General features: G+C 33.5%; 1 protein-coding gene across 2 annotated transcripts in view; it reads right to left on the reverse strand.

The window, feature by feature from the left end:
• The window catches only part of CA5B (carbonic anhydrase 5B), a 53,370-nt gene that overhangs the window by 13,583 nt on the left and 20,672 nt on the right, over positions 1 to 19,115 (reverse strand). For both annotated transcript variants that reach the window (XM_074299922.1, XM_074299923.1), the window contains exons 2-3: positions 18,651 to 18,833; positions 10,174 to 10,371 (exon numbers count right to left, since the gene is read on the reverse strand). In XM_074299922.1, the coding sequence (XP_074156023.1) occupies positions 10,174 to 10,371; positions 18,651 to 18,780 (328 nt within the window). In that variant the 5' untranslated portion in view covers positions 18,781 to 18,833. The remainder of the gene's footprint in view (positions 1 to 10,173; positions 10,372 to 18,650; positions 18,834 to 19,115) is intronic.

Here is a 19,115-nt window from a genome sequence, read left to right on the forward strand (position 1 = left end):
TAGGGATTTAAAGACAAAAACAGATTCTATCTTTAAAGAACTTATGGAGCAATTCAGTATATACTAGGAAATTTAGTATAGAGTAAAGGAGTTAAAAAGGCAAAGAAAAGAACAAAGAGCTTGAAGAATATCTTCAAAAATAACTGGGGGAAGGAAGGGAGGCAGTGAGAAGAATAAAGGAAAGCTTCATAGCAGAGGTTATTAATTATTTGAAGAAGTGAATTCCAGGGAAGAGGGACAGGTAAAGCACACAGGAGAGAAATGGAAATCATTTATTTGATCCATCTCAAGCAGGCATTCCAATCTGCCTGGAGCTAAAGTACATGAAAAGGAATAATGTAGGATAAAGCTGGGAAAGTGAGCTAAAGCCAGATTATAAAAGGCTTTAAAATCTGAGTTAAAAAGTTTTATATTTTATTCTAGAGGAAACAGGAAACCACTGAAGACTTGAGTAAGAGAATGACATAAAGCTATGACTTAAGTAGATTATTTTTACATCTGGGTGAAGGAAGAGGCTGGAATTAGGAAGACCAAATAAGAGGCCATTACAATAGTTTATATGATAAGTGGTAACTAAGCTCTGAAGGTGAATGGCAGTGATGGGAGAAATGGTGTAGTAGGATTTAGCAAATGATCAGATATATAGGTGGAGAAAAGGAGACAATTTAACATGACTGAGGTGATAAACCTGGATGCCTGGAAGGTTAGTGATACCATGAAAGATCAAGAAGTTTGCAAAAGGAGGAAGATTTGGGAGAAAGAGCTTGGTTTGGGTATGTTGAGTTATAATGTCCAGGCTAGTTCTCTTGAGGGCCTCAGGATCAGCAGTCAGGATCGGTCAAAGTCCTTGGTCTTTAGGAGGAGAAGTGAAGAAGGCAAGCACCCTGCCAAGTAGCTTGCAAAGGTGTTTGCTGGACTCTGGAGTCTGAGCCTGAAGTCCTCTCTCCTCAGTGTGCTGTGGCAGAGAGGCTCTGACCCTTTTCCTCAGCTTTCCAATCCTTGCCTCTGATTACCTCATCATTCAGCAAGCACCAATCATGAGGAGAGCCATCATATCACCATATGTTTATACAATCATTATCACATCTTGAGTAGGTAATTAGTTTTAAGTGCTCTGCTGTCTTAGATTCAAATACATCTTTTCAGAATTTTAGCCCTGTATACTGAGTTTCAAGTCATTCAGGTAGAAATACTAGAGGAAGTGGAGAAGATATGTTTGGGAGGAAGGACATATGTTATGATTTGGTCCCCAAACCAAACCAGAATATTCTCTGAGGGAGAATGGGGAGTAAAGAAAATAGAATATGCCTTGTGATTTCTTGATGACCCTTCATTTCTGAAGACCAATGAAATGAATGAATAATGTCATGACTTGTACATGAATTGTATTTAAGCGGAATAGAATTGCACGGTCATCAGCCTCATCCTGTCTTCCAGTCATCAAAGTCCAGTGATAAGACAAAAATCAGCACAACTTTCAATGGCTCAGAATGCAAGGGCTTCCACAGAGCTTACTTTAGCCCCATTCATGGTTACTGATATAAGCTATTCTTATCTGCCCATTCCACAGTGCTTGAAGTAAGCATTTCCCTAACTCAGCAATCTGAATTTAGTTGGAAAAGGAAGGAGTATTTGAATGGACAAATAGAATCTTAGTATCATGGGAAATTTTGAACTCATAGTGCCCCTGAATAGACCGAGAAAATATGAAAGCAGGAAATGAAGAGATATTTGGACCTACATGAGGGGAAGGAAGGGAATGATTCAGTGGAGATGGCTAATCTGCTAGTTGGGCTATTAGTTGGAGCTGGGTTCAAGGAGGATAAACCATACCATATCTACTAAACTGTAAATTGCAACTAATGTCAAGTCAGTTATCAAGCTTTTATTAAATGCCCGATATGTGCCAAGTACTGTGCTAATTTCTGGGGATAAAAAGAAAGGAAAAAAAACAAACAAACCCAATAATATCTGCTCTAAAAGAGCACACAGCCTAACTAAAGAGACAACAAATGATAAGTATAGAATAAATTAGAGATAGTCTTGGAGAGAAGGCACTAAGATAAAGGAGAACAGGGAAAGGCTTTTCAAAGAAAGTGGGATTTTACTAGAGATCTGAAAGAAATCAGGGAAGTTCAAGAAGTAGAAATAAAGAGAAAGAATGTTTTTGGCAGAGTACTGTGAAGAACAAGCAAGGACACCAGCATTACTGGATCACAGAATATGTAGTAGGGAGTCAGGTATAATAGAAAAGAAGGAGGTTATAAAGGGCTTTGAAATCCAAACAATAGATTTTTATATTTAGTCTTGGATTATTGAATAGGAGGGTAATAAATGTGTCCTATAGATATCTATTATTCTAGCTATGTATAGATAGATAAATTTGACTGCTGAGTGGAGGATGGACTAGAGTAGGGAAGATATTTGAAACAGAGAACAATTAGAAAACTATTGCAAAATTCTGATATGTAGTTGTGTCAGAAGAGAGAAACGGGTATTTATGCAATATATAACAAATGCAGAAATGGCAGGATTTGGCAATGAGAAAGTGAGAGAAAGAAATTGAGGATGACTCTTTCTTTGCAATACAACCTAAATGACTCTGAGGATGGTATCTTTGATAGTAACAAGAATTTAAAAGAGGAGAAGGTTCAAGAGAAAAAAAAATTTAATTTTGGACATGTTGAGTTTAAGATTTTTATGAGACATCTAGTTTGATATCCAATAAGCAACTGGAGATGTGAGACTGAAATTTAAGAAAGAGATGAGAGCTGGACAAATACTTCTCAAGATCTTCTGTATAGAAATTATATTTGAATCCATGAGAATTCATGAGATCACCAAACTAAATAGTGGGAGAAAAAGGGCCAGGATAGAGTTTTCCCATTAATGAGTAAGACCTAGATGAAGGTCCAGCAAATGAGTCCGATAAAGAAGGGACAGGTAAGAGAAGAACCAGAACATTTATCAAAAAGAGGGTGCGACTACAGAGAGATCAAGGAGTATAAGGAGTAAGCAAAGGCCATTAGTTTTGGCAATTAACTTTGGAGAGAGTAGTTTTAGTTGAGAGATAAAGTCAAAAATTAGACTACAGAGAGTTAAGAAAAGAGATGTAGTAGTATAAGCATCATTTATAGATAGTCTTTTCAAGTAGTTTACAAAAAAAGGAGAAGGGAAATGAAATTATACCTACAAGAGATGGATGGAATAAGCGAAGGTTTGTTTTGTTTTATTTCATTTATTTATTTATTTTGGAATGAGATAGACACAAATATGTTTGCACATAATAGAGAATTAAAGATAAGTGAGAGAATGGGAATGGTAGAGGGAGTAATCAGCTGCTGAAGATGGGATGAAAATGAAATTGTTTGTGTGTAGGGAGGCCTTGACAAGAAAGGCTACCTCCATATTCAAGGTAGTACTGAGGGAGGAGCTAATAATAGAAGGCATTTGAGTGATTTGAGAGGAGAAGAGAAAGATCTTGGCAAGATTTCAGAGTTTTGTTTGTTTGTTTTTAGCGAAATACGGAGCAAGATTCTCAGTTAAGAGAGTGGAGAAAGATAAAAAAGATTTGGAAAAGCCACTATGGTAAGTGGGATAGTGAATTAATTAGGTAGATATAAAAATGCAGTTGCATTGCAATGATGAACAAAATGGTATCATGGAAAAGTCCTCCATGAATTCAAGCAAAATAAAGGGTGCAGTGAATAAGGTAAATGCAATGTAACTGCAAAGTGGGGTGATAGCAGTGAATGACTTTGCTGTTTTCAACAATACAATACCCACGATTACTCTGAAGGACTTTCAATGAAAAATGCTATCACACAATGAAAAATGTCTGGATATAGATTGAAGCATACTCTTTTTTACCTTGAGGTTTTTTGGGGGGGAGGAAGATCTGTATTTTCTTTTACAACATGACTTTTATGTTTTTTTAATGGGAGATGGGGGTGGGAGGAAGGGAGAGAATCTGGAACTCAATATTTTAAAAAAAATGTTACAAAATGTTTTATATATAACTGAGAAAAATAAAAATATCAAATATTTTTAAAAGATTGTCTTGCTACAATAAGAGATCTTACTGGAAGCTAGCTTATTAGTTATGGAACAGGTACAAAGTACAATTAGTTATGGAGAGAACAATGGAAGAAATGTATAGTTTTAGAGAAGGTTGTGAGGATGGGAAGGATTGGATTAAAGGCATTAAGAATAAGGGAGTAGTCAGTAGAAGACAGAACAGAGTTTAAACAATGCCAACTAGGTATTCAAAATTTATTGGGATGGGAAGTATATGATAGAGTGGGGGTATCCTCAATAGTGAACAATTAATTTAGTTGGGCTATTATTGTCTATAGGGATTCAATCTCAAGGTTAAGGGGCAAGAGTGCTCACTTGGGTAAGGCAATTGCTACAGAGTTGGAGGAAGTGATCCAGACATGGGGATAGAATGGCTTCCTAAAAGTCTTTTTATCTTTGAAGTTCACCCAATACCTATCACAGTGAAGAAACTTTTTAAAAAAATCTTATTAAATTGAATTGCTGAATGGTGATAACTATAAAGATATAAGTGATATTGTCTATGGCAATATTAAGTCAGTTAATCCATGGCTGTAATGGGGGAAAATAGCAATGCAAATGGTAGTAGTCTTTGTCTAAAAGTTTAGACATTTACACTACTCTTAACCCCAATTGCCTTAGAAAAAAAAAATTCACATTATTTTGCAGTATCATTTCCTTATACCATGTAAAGATTCAACTCAATTAGAAAAATTAAATTTCCTTATTTAACTTACTACCTCAACTGTATGCTCCCTATAACAGTGACAATGAATTATATCATTTCTTATATTAATACAAATTATCATTGGCTTAATACTACCTTTTTTCTTTGGTGAGAAAAGATCTAATTAATTTTAAAGTTGGACCTGAAATGGAAGAGAATCAAAACCTCCTTTCATCTATTGCTAGACTTAACCAATTCTTGGAGTCACCAAATGGTAACAATATCACAAAATTGAGAGCAAAGTTTAGCCCAGCTGGACCATAGTAGATTATTCTGTGGCTAAATGGAGGTTGTTCTCCCTTTTGTATTTTCTTCCATGTTTTCTCTTTTACATATACACATACATACCTAGGAACTAAAAATTAATCATAGGATTGTAATTATAGCTGTTTAATTGTTTTTCATTAATACCTGATTCTGTGACCACACATAGGAAGTTTTCTTCAGGAAGATAACTGGAGAGGTTTGTCATTTCCTTCTCATTTTATAGATAAGGAAACTGAAGCAAACAGTGTTAAGCAATTTGGCTGAGCTTAGATTTGAATTTGGGAAAATGAGCCTTCCTGACTCTAAACCCAGTGCTTTATCCACTGTAACAGCTAGCTGCCCCTAGGCTTGTAATATCTAGAGCTAAAAGAAGAACAAAAAGGTCATTTAATCTAACTCCTTTCATTTTACAGTAAAGAAACTGAAGTCTAGGGAATAAGCAGCAGAAACAGTATCTGAGCTTAAGTTCTCTGACTATATATAGTCGGTGCTTTTTCCATTTTTACTAATGGGTCTTATGCAGCTGAAAAGTCAAATCAATATTTTAATGGAAATGTGATTTTTTTATTCAATTATAACAATATTTTATTTGATTTTCAAATTTTCTACTTGAGTTTTTTTTTAATTAGATTTTTGAAATTTTTTTTTTGCTCATTTTTTTAATGTGACTATTAATCTGTGCTTCAGTGCTTTTGTTGATAAAATTCTTAATAACAACAAAATTTTCCCTTCAGGCTTTTGTATGTTGTATCATTTTTTATCAAAGATATGATTTATCAATCATATCTCTGTGTTTTGGTTCTTGAATTCTTTAGTATTTTTTTTTTACTTAAAATTATTTTATCCTTTCTTCAAAGGCCTTTTTTTTTTTATTCATTTTTCCAAATTATCCCCTCCCTCCCTCCACTTCCTCCACTCCCTCCCCCCGATGACAGGTAATCCCATACATTTTACATGTGTTACAATATAGCCTAGATACAATATATGTGTGTAAATACCATTTTCTTGTTGCACATTAATTATTAGCTTCCGAAGGTATAAGTAACCTGGGTAGATAGACAGTAGTGCTAACAATTTACATTCGCTTCCCAGTGTTCCTTCTCTGGGTGTAGTTATTTCTGTCCATCATTGATCAACTGGAAGTGAGTTGGATCTTCTTTATGTTGAAGATTTCCACTTCCATCAGAATACATCCTCATACAGTATTGTTGTTGAAGTGTACAGCGATCTTCTGGTTCTGCTCATTTTACTCAGCAACAGTTGATGTAAGTCTCTCCAAGCCTCTCTGTATTCCTCCTGCTGGTCATTTCTTACAGAGCAATAATATTCCATAACCTTCATATACCATAATTTACCCAACCATTCTCCAATTGATGGACATCCATTCAACTTCCAGTTTCTAGCTACAACAAAAAGAGCTGCCACAAACATTTTGGTACAGGTCCCTTTCCGCTCTTTAGTGTTTCTTTGGGATATAATCCCAATAACAGCAATGCTGGGTCAAAGGGTATGCACAGTTTGATAACTTTTTGGGCATAGTTCCAAATTGCTCTCCAGAATGGCTGGATTCTTTCACAACTCCACCAAAAATGTATCAGTGTCCCAGTTTTCCCACATCCTCTCCAACATTCATCATTATTTGTTCCTGTCATCTGGAAATGTGATTTTAGTGATTTGGTTTTTTTCTCTCCTGATACAGATCATAACCTTTCTATATCTTCTCATTCTGTGTGGCCAGCATCTTTTTACAAATCTTCCTCCAGATGTAGACCCTCATGTTTTGTTTTGTTTTTTTAAATATCTCCCTTGAGTGTTTCATTTAACTTTTATTCTCACTACGTAACTGTCTCACCTTTTCTAGCCATTTATTTCCATTTACACAATTTCTTGAGCTCCATTCCCAAGAAGATGAATGCTTATTAAATACATATGATGATTTAAGAGAAGACAGTGGTAGAAAATTATTATATATCACTTCACCCCCTTTTATTGTATATTTCCTTCAACTTATTTAGTTATTTTTAGATATTTGTGTTTATAACCTCCTTAAGTAAAACAAAACAAAAACTCTTTTTTTTCTAGATTATATTCTTTTTTCCTCAAACGTTTTTCTCTACTTGAAAATTTTATTTTCCAACTGCTGATTTTGTTCATGTACCTTTTTCTCTGAATATTTTTCTTTCTTTTAGAAAAACGTGGAGAAAAGGATGGAAAAATAAAACAGGAAACACAGGATAGACACTGAAATATGAAAGAGAAATAAAATTAGCTTTTTAAAGAGTTAAAGTAAGGAAATAATTATTAAAGCATAAAGAATGAATTTCTTTTAAAGTAGAAAAAATAACTTCAGAACTCTGTTCTAAATGTTACTAGCATTCTAATATGGAGGATGACTAAAGAACAAGAGACAATAACAAGCCTATACAAAGAAAGAAAGGCCATTGGGGATCTAAAGACCTCATCTAAAGACCCAACTTATCAGTGGAATTTAGAAAGATATCCTAAAGAGTGTGCTAAAAACTGAAATCAAAACCTAATTTTAAAAGACAAAAATATCTTGTCAGGTAAAATTGGAATTACTTTATAGTCTTCTCTTTATCTCCCAACCTGTTGTCTCTAAGGATGGCAACAATTTCTTAAAAGCTAATTTTTTTGTTCTCTTCAGTCTTCATCATGCTTTACTTTTCTGTAGATTGACATTGTTTACCATCCTTCCTAGGTTAGGTATTTTCTCCTCAATCTGTTTTCATTGCTCTCTCTTGGTTCTCTTCCAAAGAATATAACTGCTCATTCTTCCTTCTTTCTCTCTTTTCCAACTACCAGAGTTTGGGTTACCAATGTTCAGATCTCATATCTCTTTTCTTTACAGTTTTTAAAATTCTGTGTTGTAAGAGATGGTTCTCTGGGCAAGGGAGAGGAAAAGGATACATTTGGAAATAAAAAACAAAAGTTTATAAGTAATGTTATGAAAAAAAAAAAGAAATAATTTCTCTCTTCTTTAAAAATCTAATTAAGGTGTGATCTCTGTGAAAAATCTTCCCTGATCATCCCTGGTAGAAGTGATTCTTACTCTAAATCTTAAAAACTATTGATTAATCTAATGAATAAAAACACAACAGGCAAGATTACTTAATTTACTTTGAATTGATTCTAATAAATGAGGTAGACCTGCTCAGGTCTAAAATACATAAGGTTAAAAATGGGAAGTGTTAAAGATATAATCACATTTATAGAATCAGGGAAGGGCAATGAGAAAGAAAAGGCAAATTAATGTGTTGGTTTTAAATCAGGCAAGAATTGTGATTCTTCCTCCAGATGTAGACCCTCATGTTTTGTTTTGTTTTTTTAAATATCTCCCTTGAGTGTTTCATTTAACTTTTATTCTCACTATGTAACTGTCTCACCTTTTCTAGCCATTTATTTCCATTTACACAATTTCTTGAGCTCCATTCCCAAGAAGATGAATGCTTATTAAATATATATGATGATGTATGTTTCATCATATACATGATTTCAGGATAGACATAAGAATAAACTGATAGTTTGGGAGAGAAGGATTTGGTTCATTTATTTAAAGACAGTCTAGGAGTCAGAATAGGCATTATAGTAATGCAGATAATGATTCTAGTCAACATTGAAAAATTGAAAGCATCAATGGGGGCAGATTTTTAAACTCTGGACAATTAGATAAGATAATTAAAAAAAAGTGGCAAGAAATATCTTGAGAGATATGCAGATATAAGTGATTTAGGAAAGCTGTTCATACTTTATTAAGCAGATAAATATATAGAATAAAGGAGAAAGAAAGGAAATCTTTGGTATTTTAGATCTAGATTCTGAAGGATGGATTGAGATTCACATTCAGAGTTCCAGGGTCATATTAAGAACATATAGAAAAATGCTTTTTAAAAAAAGATTTTTGAATATGGCTAATGTGATCATTTGTTTTATTTGATGATGTATATTTGTTTTGAAATTTTTCTTTTTTATTGTTTGCTGAGAGGAGAGAGGAGTGTAAGTGCTTGGTTGTAAAAGCAAAATTAAATTTTGGAATAAAAATTTTAAAAAAAGAGCATATAGAGACACACAAAGTTTAGAATTTATAAGTCAACACAAATACAAATATAATAGTCTTCATTGTTACCTCATTCACTTTTTTTGGTAAGGCAACTGAGATTAAGTGATTACCTAGAATCACACATCTAGTAAGAATCAAATGTCTAAGACCAGATTTGAAATCAGGTCCTCTGATTCCAGTGCCTGTGCTTTATCCATTGTACCTCCTAGCTACCCTTGCTTCATTCACTTTTAATAATTTTTAAAATCATCAAATCATTTTCCCCTATTCATTAATAAGAACTCCATTTCCTTTTGATCATTTTCTCCCCCACAGACTCGCTTCACACTAATTAAAACTGTTTTGCTTGAAATGAATTCAGTCATGAGTAGGAGACAAGAAACCTATTTAGAATTCAGTTATAATCAAAATTAAGAATCACAAAGCTTTTCTAGTCTAACTAAAATATCTCAAAATTAGGTCCATATCCTATCTGGTTGTAAGGAGAACAATTATAAATTGTTTTTTATCTTAAGAAACTTTCAGGAATTTTATTTCTTTTTTAAAACAGATAATTATGTTTGCCTAACTGCTAACAAATGACAAATTTTTTTCAGTATGTAACTCCTTCCAAGTAACTATTGAGAAACATAACACCATGCACATAAAAATATGCCCTCCTCCTATTGCAAATGTGTTTAATTCTTATCAGCTACTACTGATTAAATATTAAAAGCCAGTTAATATTTAATATAAAATTATTTTTAAACCCAACATATAGCATACAGAAAAAAATCACCATTTATTAACAAAAAAGCAAGGAAAACTAAAGACTTATAAACTTCTTTAAATCAAGTATTCAAATAAAACATCTAACAATGCATCTGCTAATTGAAAATACTATTATTATTATTTACTACTATTAAAAGGATAAAATTGATCATATGACACAAAGGAGGGGATTTGTTTCCACATTCAAAACATACAATTATATAAAAATAGACAAAATATTTGGGATATTAATATTTTTAGTTCAGATTAGAACCATTAAATATTATTCTCTTACCAGATTTATCTGTAGAATCCTCAAATTCCACTAGGAAAGAATACCCATTATTCCAGATATGAAGACATGTACTTGGATCATAATGAATTTTTAAGGGTTTCAGGCAAGGATCATAAATACTATCTCTCCATCGGATATTGATTGGTGACTGTCGATCACCTCCAGGTACTATATCCAAGCTTTGCCAGAGTGGATGTACTAGGGGAAAAAATACAGATGTAGGTTTTATTAAGACGTTTTATTAACTACTTTATAGAGAAAGTGATTCCAGGCAAAGAAAGCTTTTCACAGAGGCCAATTATGTTAATATTCAGCTGCTTGAAGGCTTTTTCAATTAGAGATTTTCTTGAGAAAAGAAGTCCTTTTCCAGGTCCATTCTGTGTAGCTTTCTAAAGCTTTGTAAGAATGATAACTAAATAATTTTACTTTTAACTACAAGAAAAATATTTAAGTGTCTACTGTGTGCCAAGAACCATGCTAATTGCTTTATAAATATTATCTCATTCCATGCTAACAAATAGTCCTGTGTGATAAGTGCTATTATTATCACCACTTTACCTTTTTGAGCTTTTTGAGCAGGACAATGACATGAAAATGGGGGCAGTAAAAGAGAAGGGATATAACCAAGGTCATACACTTAGCTTCTGAGGCTAAATTTGAACTCAGATCTTCCTGCCTCTTCATGAACAAGTTACTTAAAATTCAACCTTAATAATCAATGAATTTGAAAGAAAATTTAGAATAAACAGCAAGCGATTATTTAAAAGAATATTCTGGAGTCTAAAAGTAGAACCACACTTCTGTAATTTTCAGCAGATTGGTATGAATAGGTAAAGACCTAAGTAACACACCCTATAAAATTTTTATCCCATATGAGAAATAATGCAGAATTTCTCTCATACAGGCAAACATGAAGAGGTTGCATAGTACAAAGTAAAGAATATTAGCTCCAGAATGAATGAATGAAGCATTTAGTAAGTGGTTATTATGTGCAAAGCACTATATTAAATATATATATATATTAAATAATATTAAATAGAAACAAATGGAAGACTATGACAATCCTTGATTTCAAGAAGCTCACATTCACCATTAAAAGCAAGGCTGCTCTGTGGTGTGACAGATTGAGCTCTGGGCCTGGAGGCAGGAAGATATGAGTTCAAATTTAGCTTAGACACTTAATAAATGTTAACATTCAAACAGGGGAAAAGACACATACTGACAGTTTCAAGTGTGAGTCAGAAAGAAAGGTCATATAGTCCTTAGGCAACAATAGCAATCATAGTAATGCTTTTTCCTTATCATTTTCACAAGATAAAATCTTATCAGTTTCTGATCTTGAACCATTTGACAATGCCAAGAGTTTTGGAAGCAGGAGGTGTCTTTTCTAAATCTTCAGTAGCTCCACTGTGGCACTAGCAGGAGCAGTTGCCAGGCTGCACTTCTAAGAGGGCTGTTTCCCAGGATAATGGCTCCAGGGTCCTGATCTGTCCCTATCAAAATCTTAAGAGAGATGATGGTCAAAGTAGAGATAGTAGTTGTTTGACTTGCCTGGCACATACTGCCTCCACTCTTTCCCTCAAGGTACCCCACCACTTCAGCTAGGCTGCTTGCCTGCTATGTATTTGGCAACTGATAGACAGATGGTAGGAATGACTGAGTTGCTTCCCTGAATTATGGCTTTAAGAACTGGTTCTAAAGCAGGACTGGTAGTCTGGGAGGGCTCTTGTGCTCACCAGCCTATTAGTGGCAGTTGGTCAGGAATTATTCCTGGTGCTGATGAAAAAGGTAGACCCCTTTTCTACCATCATTTTTCTCCTCAATGGTAACTCTGGTATCTGACTAGAAGCAAGTCTGAGTAACCCTGCTATTCCTAAGGTATCTCATCAGGGACCAAGGGAAGATGGTGGTCAGTTTTCTCTCTTGCTTCTATGGAATGTGGGCCCAACTCATTGTTCCTTAACAATATTTTTAAAGAGATATATGTTTATTAATGGACCACAATTATGGTCTGTCTATCCAATTGTATATTTTAACATGGATAACAGGAACTTTTCCTCTAACTGGTTTTTTTGAAGTATAGAATAAGACTAAACTATTTTAAATGGTGTAGAATCAAGAAATGATTAGGAGATTCTGAAATGTGTTTAGGGTTTGATGCAATCAGCACAATGTTTTCCATTAATAAGAGCATCTAGTGGGCCTCCTCTGTAGAGAATCCTCTCTTTGATTTAAATTCTGCACTGATATCTGTCATATCAGGTAAATATACATCTTGTTTTATGTCTAACTTGATATGAACAACCATAAGGTCAGAAAAATGATTTCTATTGTTATATCCCTTTGGAAATTCTCATATGACTTTTATATATTCACAAGAGATACCTTATTGGTGATGGTTCATTCTTGTTTCTCCCCTTACTGGTCTGATTGTTCCTTCTTTGAATCCTTTGCTACTTGTATTGTCATGTGTATACTACCTTTTAACTATGAGTATCTACTGAGTCTCCTTTTACTTCTTTCTATATCTTCTCTCACTGATGTCATTAGCTCCCATAGATTCAACTATCTCAAGACAGATGATTCCCAAGTCTAATGTTGTCTTCCTCTCTCTCCATAGCTCCACATTTGTGGCTTCTCCAAATGCCTGCTCCACATCTCTAACTGAAAGTCCCAAAGAAATTCAAAATTCAACATGTACAAAATGTACTTCATTGTCTTCCCTGTAACCCATTCCATTACTCCCTCCCATACCTCTTATACACACTTTCTTCTTTCTGCTGAGGGTACCAGCATCTTTCTAGTAAATCATGACAAAAACCTTGGACTCTTCCCTCGCCTTTATCCCTCATATCTTAACAATTGTTAAGCTTTATTGATTCTACACTGACATCACTCTCTAGTTACCCTAATCCAGTCCTCATTATTTCTTGCATAGACTGCTGAAATAGCCTCTTAAATACACGCCTAACTTCTAGCTTTTCCTCTATCCAATCCATCCTCCATTCAGCTGATAAAATAATGTTCTTAAAATCAAATTTTATCATGTCACTGTCTTGTTCAAAAAGCTTCTATGCCTCCCTATCTCTAAGCTAAAATAAAATTTTCAGTTTAGTATCTGAAGCCCTTCAGATTCCAGTAAATTGTGGAATATAATGCAAAGTACTCTTATCCACACAGATTTCTTCTAGCTTTAAAATTATAAAATTCACTCAGCACTACATAGTTTTATACTTTATTGTTTTCTATTGTTTCATATAATCTTCAGTTAAATCATAATATAACTTGATAACTGAGGTCTTGTTTTTTACTTATATATAACTCACACAATGCTAGGAACATGTTTCATTTTTCATTTGTATTTAACTCTCCATGACCTTGTTGGAGGTTTTCTTGGCAAAGATAGTGGAGTGGTTTGCCATTTCCTTCTTCAGTTCATTTGCAGATGAGGAAACTGAGACAAACAGGGTTAAATGACTTCTCCATGGCTAATAAGTAACTGAGACCAGATTTCAACTTAGGAAATTGAGTCTTCCTGAACCCAGGACTGAAATTCTACACAATGGGCTACCTTGCTGCCTCTAAATTTTTGTTGACTGTATGATAATAAAGATCAAATATTTGAAGCTATTAAAACTCTCTAATCTTATCTTTATCTAGTATTATCTAATATACAGAGATTTCTCCATGTTTTTGATTATTCATGGGTTGGCCATCAATAATTCAATGAGAATTTTTGGAGATTTGTGCAGAAAATTGCAGATGAGGTATAAAGAAAACTAAAAATATTTTTAGTAAATCATGAACACATAAATACTGTGTTATTCATCTATTTTGTGATTTGCTACCATAACTATAATATAAAAATTTATTATAAACTGTTAAATTTGTTTAAAATTTCAGTGAGCTATTTTTCTTTTCTTTTTTTTTTTTTTTTTAACTGAGATAATTGGAGTTAAGTGACTTGCCCAGGGTCACACAGCTATGAAATGTTAAATTCTGAGATCTGATTTGAACACAGGTCCTCCTGACTTCAGGGTTCCACTGCACCACCTAGCTACCCCTAGTAAGCTATTTTTCTACAAGTTATTCTCTTTGGTAGTGCCTTCTCTTTGTCTCTCTACTATCCAGATTCAGTCACATGATTTTCTCCAAAGGTGTTCATTGTATCTTGCATTATCATAGAAGAAAATCCATGAAGCAATTGCTGCAGCCACATCTACAGCTACAAAGACTTTGCATAGTTTACAAGATATTAAATCTATTTAAGTAGAAAGCTACAACTTTTTTATGGGTGCAATGTATTGTTTTCTATGTTTTGTGTGTTACATAAATATGATCAGAATTATTCAAAGTAAATTTTGGTTTGAGACATACAGTTATTCTTACTAGTCTTACACTCCTAATCCCTCCACTGTCAAGGAACAAATATCCAACATAAATCCTTCTGTTCTAGTAAAACTAACCTGCCTGTTGTCTTATTCTTTGTAACCTGTAGCTATGTGTAGCTATGCATAGCTTATCATACCTTATACATATTACATATCATAGCTTACTTGTTTAAGATACATAATAACTTACATCTTAAGTATAGTAGGTACAATATTTCTTAGTGATAATCATAGACTTAGACTTTGGAAGGACATTAGAGATCGACTATTCCAAACCCTACCCACCCCCATTTCACATATACATTATCACAGAATCTCAGGGTTGGAAAGAACATTAGGCATCATCTAGTCCAATTTATAGCTGCTGAAAAATCCCCTCAATTAGATTGTTAAAAAATAATTATCCAGCCATTACTTGAAGACCTCAACTAACAGGAAACCTTCTAGCTCTCAAGATAACCCATTCTATTTTTGAATAGTTCTTATGATTAGGAAATTTTTATGTTTTTTTCTTAGATAAAGTTTGAATTGTAATCTCCACTCACTGTATCACTGTTACTACCTTCTGGTGCCAAAAAATCTAAGTTTTATTCCTCTTTCATATGACAGCCCTTCAAATACTTGAATAGGGCTAGTCTATATCCTCAAAGTCTCTTCCAGGATAAGTATTCCCAGTTCACTCAACAAGTCCATATATAGTATGAACTTGAAGTTTTTCTCTATCCAAATCACCCTTCTCTGGATGACTTTTCAACTTGTTAATATACTTCCTACAATATGATACCCAGAATTGAACACAAAATTAGTAAGTGTCTGACTTCACACTTGAACTCAGGAAGATGAGTCTTCCTGACTCTAATTCTGAGGTTCTATCCACCATAACACCTAGCTGCCCCCAGCTAGTTATGATGGTTGTTATTATCAGTCTAAGATTATTATTATTTTTTTGTCTACTATTTGAAGTTCCACTAAAAACCTCAAATCTTTTCCAGCTGAATAGTTATGCCTTAGGCTAAGTATGACTCTGGGGGAAAGTTGGCTCAATGTCCTAGCCCATAAAAATCTTTATAACTTATGCCATCCAACTCAAAAGTTATACCTCCAGGGTTATTCATCTTCTAAAAATCTGAGCAGTATTTCATTTATGTACCTTTATACAAGTCACTAACAAAAACATTAAATAGCAATGGCATAACAATAGATCCTGGAGTCACTCTACTAAAAAGCTACTTTTCACACTGATATCAACCTTTTAATGACTCCTGTTTGAATCTGGTCATTGCACCTACTCTACATTCATCTCACTATACTTCATCTAATTCATCTCTCTCTATCTTGTCTATTAAAGTAGCATGAGGAAGTTCCATCAAATCTATTTTATACAATTGTTTCTATAGGTTTTTCCTTAATGACCCATTAGAAACCCTGACAAAAAGGTTAGTCTGATATTTCTTCTTAATAAAGGCATGATCACTTTATGATTACCACTTTCTTTTCTGGATGGTCAATATAAATTCTGTTCTTAATTTTTTTAAATTAAAGTCAAACTCCCTGTCCTATAGTTTACAGACTAGATTCACTTCCATTTTTTTGAGAAACAGGATCCTTCAGTCTTTTTTCATTTATTGTGGTCTTTTGAATATTACTGAATTCAATAATTACATTGGCCATTTCTTTCAAAACCTTTGATGTAACTTGTCTGAGTTTGGTAACCTGAATTAATAAGGTCAGAGAAACTGTGTTTTCTCTTCTCAGACTCTTATTCATCTGGGATTTTAACTCTCTCTGAACCATTCTTGTTCTGGCCTTCTCAATCCACAGACTATTCTCCTTGGCAAAGAAAAAAGCAATTGTGCCTTTTTTCTGTTGTCCATTATAATCTCCCTGTATACCCTGATATCTAATAACAGGACTATTTTTTTTCTTTAATCCTTCTCTTTTTCCCAATAACATCAAAATTATTTTATGTTTTCTTTAGCATTCCTTGCCAGCTTCAGCTCATTCTGAGCATGGATTTTCCTGATTTTCCTAACAGGACCTTGTCATGACTTTATTTTCAACTTTAGTATCGTATCCTTGCTTCTACCTTTTTGGAGAGAGAGAGAGAGACAGAGACAGAGAGACATAAAAGACAGAGACAGAGAACCAGAGACACACAAAGAGAGAAAGAGCAAGAGACAGAGAGAAAGAGCAAGAGACAGAGAGAGAAAGAGAATAAAATTCATTTAGCTGAATGGGTTTCCTGTACAATCAAATAATTCTCTTTGGACATTTTCCCCAACTTCCCTTTTTTTCCCTTCAGATGGAATTTTTGAAGGAAACTAACTGATAAACTAAACATCCAAGAATTTAAGGAACTTACTAAAAGTCAAACCAAGACAAAAAAAAAAAAAAGTGGCTTTTTGTGCCTTGTCATCTGTATCATTCTACTAAAGATATTATTAAAAACAATTACATTTATGGACCATGAAACCAAGTGATTTTTAGAAGCTCTTTTATTAGTCCATCAATTAATGTAAATTATTTAAGGACAATAAATCTGTCTTATTTGAAGAATATCAAAAAAACCTTTTTTTTTTTTTTTTTAAATGGCAGAAACTGTTTTCATTCTTCTCAGGGATGTCACCAAACCAAATGTACAACATTTTCTTACTTACAGGAGAGGATCAGAAACATTCTACATTCATAGAACATAAATCTCTTTCTGTATTATTTCCCATCCAATTTTGTTCTTAATTCCATACCTTAAATTTATGAATATATGAATTTTTTCCCTCACTCTGTACTAGCTGTGGTAGTTTGGTTAATTCTCAGTAACTGAATAGCGTAATACTGAAAGAGAATTTTCTCTTACCTTTAACAAAACCTATTTAGGCTTAAAAATCAATATGCAATATCAGTATTGTTAAGTAACTTGATTTCTGGAATTTGAGTAGTATAGTAGTTGTTAAATGTTATGTGTCAAGGATGAAATGAAGTCTCTGCAGCTTTCCTTCTTTCCTAAATATAAGTTCCTTGAGAGGCAGGGGCTGGTTTTTTTTCTTTGTCTCTCTAATGAATATGCATTATATTAAGTTGAATTGAAATATCAATTATAATACATAATATATGTAGGTAGATCAGAAATCGAAAAAGACATTACATGGTAGAAAGGAAGAGAAGCTTAATGCTTAGAGCTGAAACTCCAAAAAGGGGTAATGGATTATTGGATCAAAATGGAGGTGACATTAGGGAATTACACTTAGTTCCTGGGGATTATCAGAAAAATTAAAGAAATATGAATTTAAAATAGTCCTATAGTGTAGCAGTACCTCTAAAAACACTTCTCATATATACCATAAGCCAAAAGAAAATATGAAAACAAATGCAACTACAACTACCATGAATATTTTTAAATCTCTTACAAAAAAGAAAATTTTGTCTTAATTTCTAAAACAACTAGAAAAACATTTCTGCCCACCCCATTTTATACAAAGCAAAATAATATAATTGCTCTAATACCAAACAGATTTTGGATTTGAACTTTCTTCTTCCATTTGAAAAAACAACAACAAAGTTCTAACTTGAGAAATGATTCCTTCCCCTCCTCTCTTTTTATGAACATTAGCAGTTTCTTAAATAAATTCAATGAGGCAAACATGGATGTGGGCAAACATGTTAGAAACCACACCCAGATTAAAGAAATGTGTTATGAGTCAGACTAGTCTATTTTAATGATACATTCCTTTTTAGAGGAAACAAAATAAGCCTACGATTAAAAAAATAACTTGTAAGTCTTCTTCAAGAATTTGAATTAGACATTACTAATAAATTCCAGAAATTGATAAGTATGTGAGCCTATAGTTAAAAATCAAATCTAAATGGAAAGTCTATTATCCTATTTATGTTAATATTTGAAATCTACATCACTTTTATTTAGATAATAGAGAAACTATACTTTTACCATTTTGATCTGTCTACAAAAATGTTAACCTGTTTTTATATTAGAAGCCTTTCATTATGTATCCATACAGCAATGTCAAATCAAAACATAAATAACAGTATGAGTAAACAACAGCAACAACAGGAAAAGTGATATATACTCACTGGCCCGATTCCTGGTTTTGTATGTGCAGGTATACAAGCTGCAAAGTCTCACTGGTACAGATCGCTGATTCTGTGTCATTTTCCATAACAACTTGTATGGAAATGCCTTCAAGTTATTTAACACAACCATTTTTAACTTGTTGTCTCTATCACTTCCAAAACAGTTTTCAAGAATCTCACCACCTAATAACACAGAGGAAGTTAATGGGAAAGGCTGTGAAAAACAGAGATTAAGACAACTAACAATAACAAAGAAAACAAAATCAGACTATTAATCTACAATCCTTTTCTTGCTAGGGGAAAAAAGTACCCAAAATGAAAGTTAATGTTTAATCCAGTCCTGGTCTTACAACTCATTGGCTAAATGTATTGGAGGGCAGGGCTAGCTGATGATTTCCCCATGAAATACTTTGCCATTCCCTCAGGGTTTACAGATTCTGAGGGTAAGGGCTCAGGAAAAGAAAA

This window comes from Sminthopsis crassicaudata, chromosome 3 (assembly GCF_048593235.1).
Source record: "Sminthopsis crassicaudata isolate SCR6 chromosome 3, ASM4859323v1, whole genome shotgun sequence".
NCBI classification, from domain to species: domain Eukaryota; kingdom Metazoa; phylum Chordata; class Mammalia; order Dasyuromorphia; family Dasyuridae; genus Sminthopsis; species Sminthopsis crassicaudata.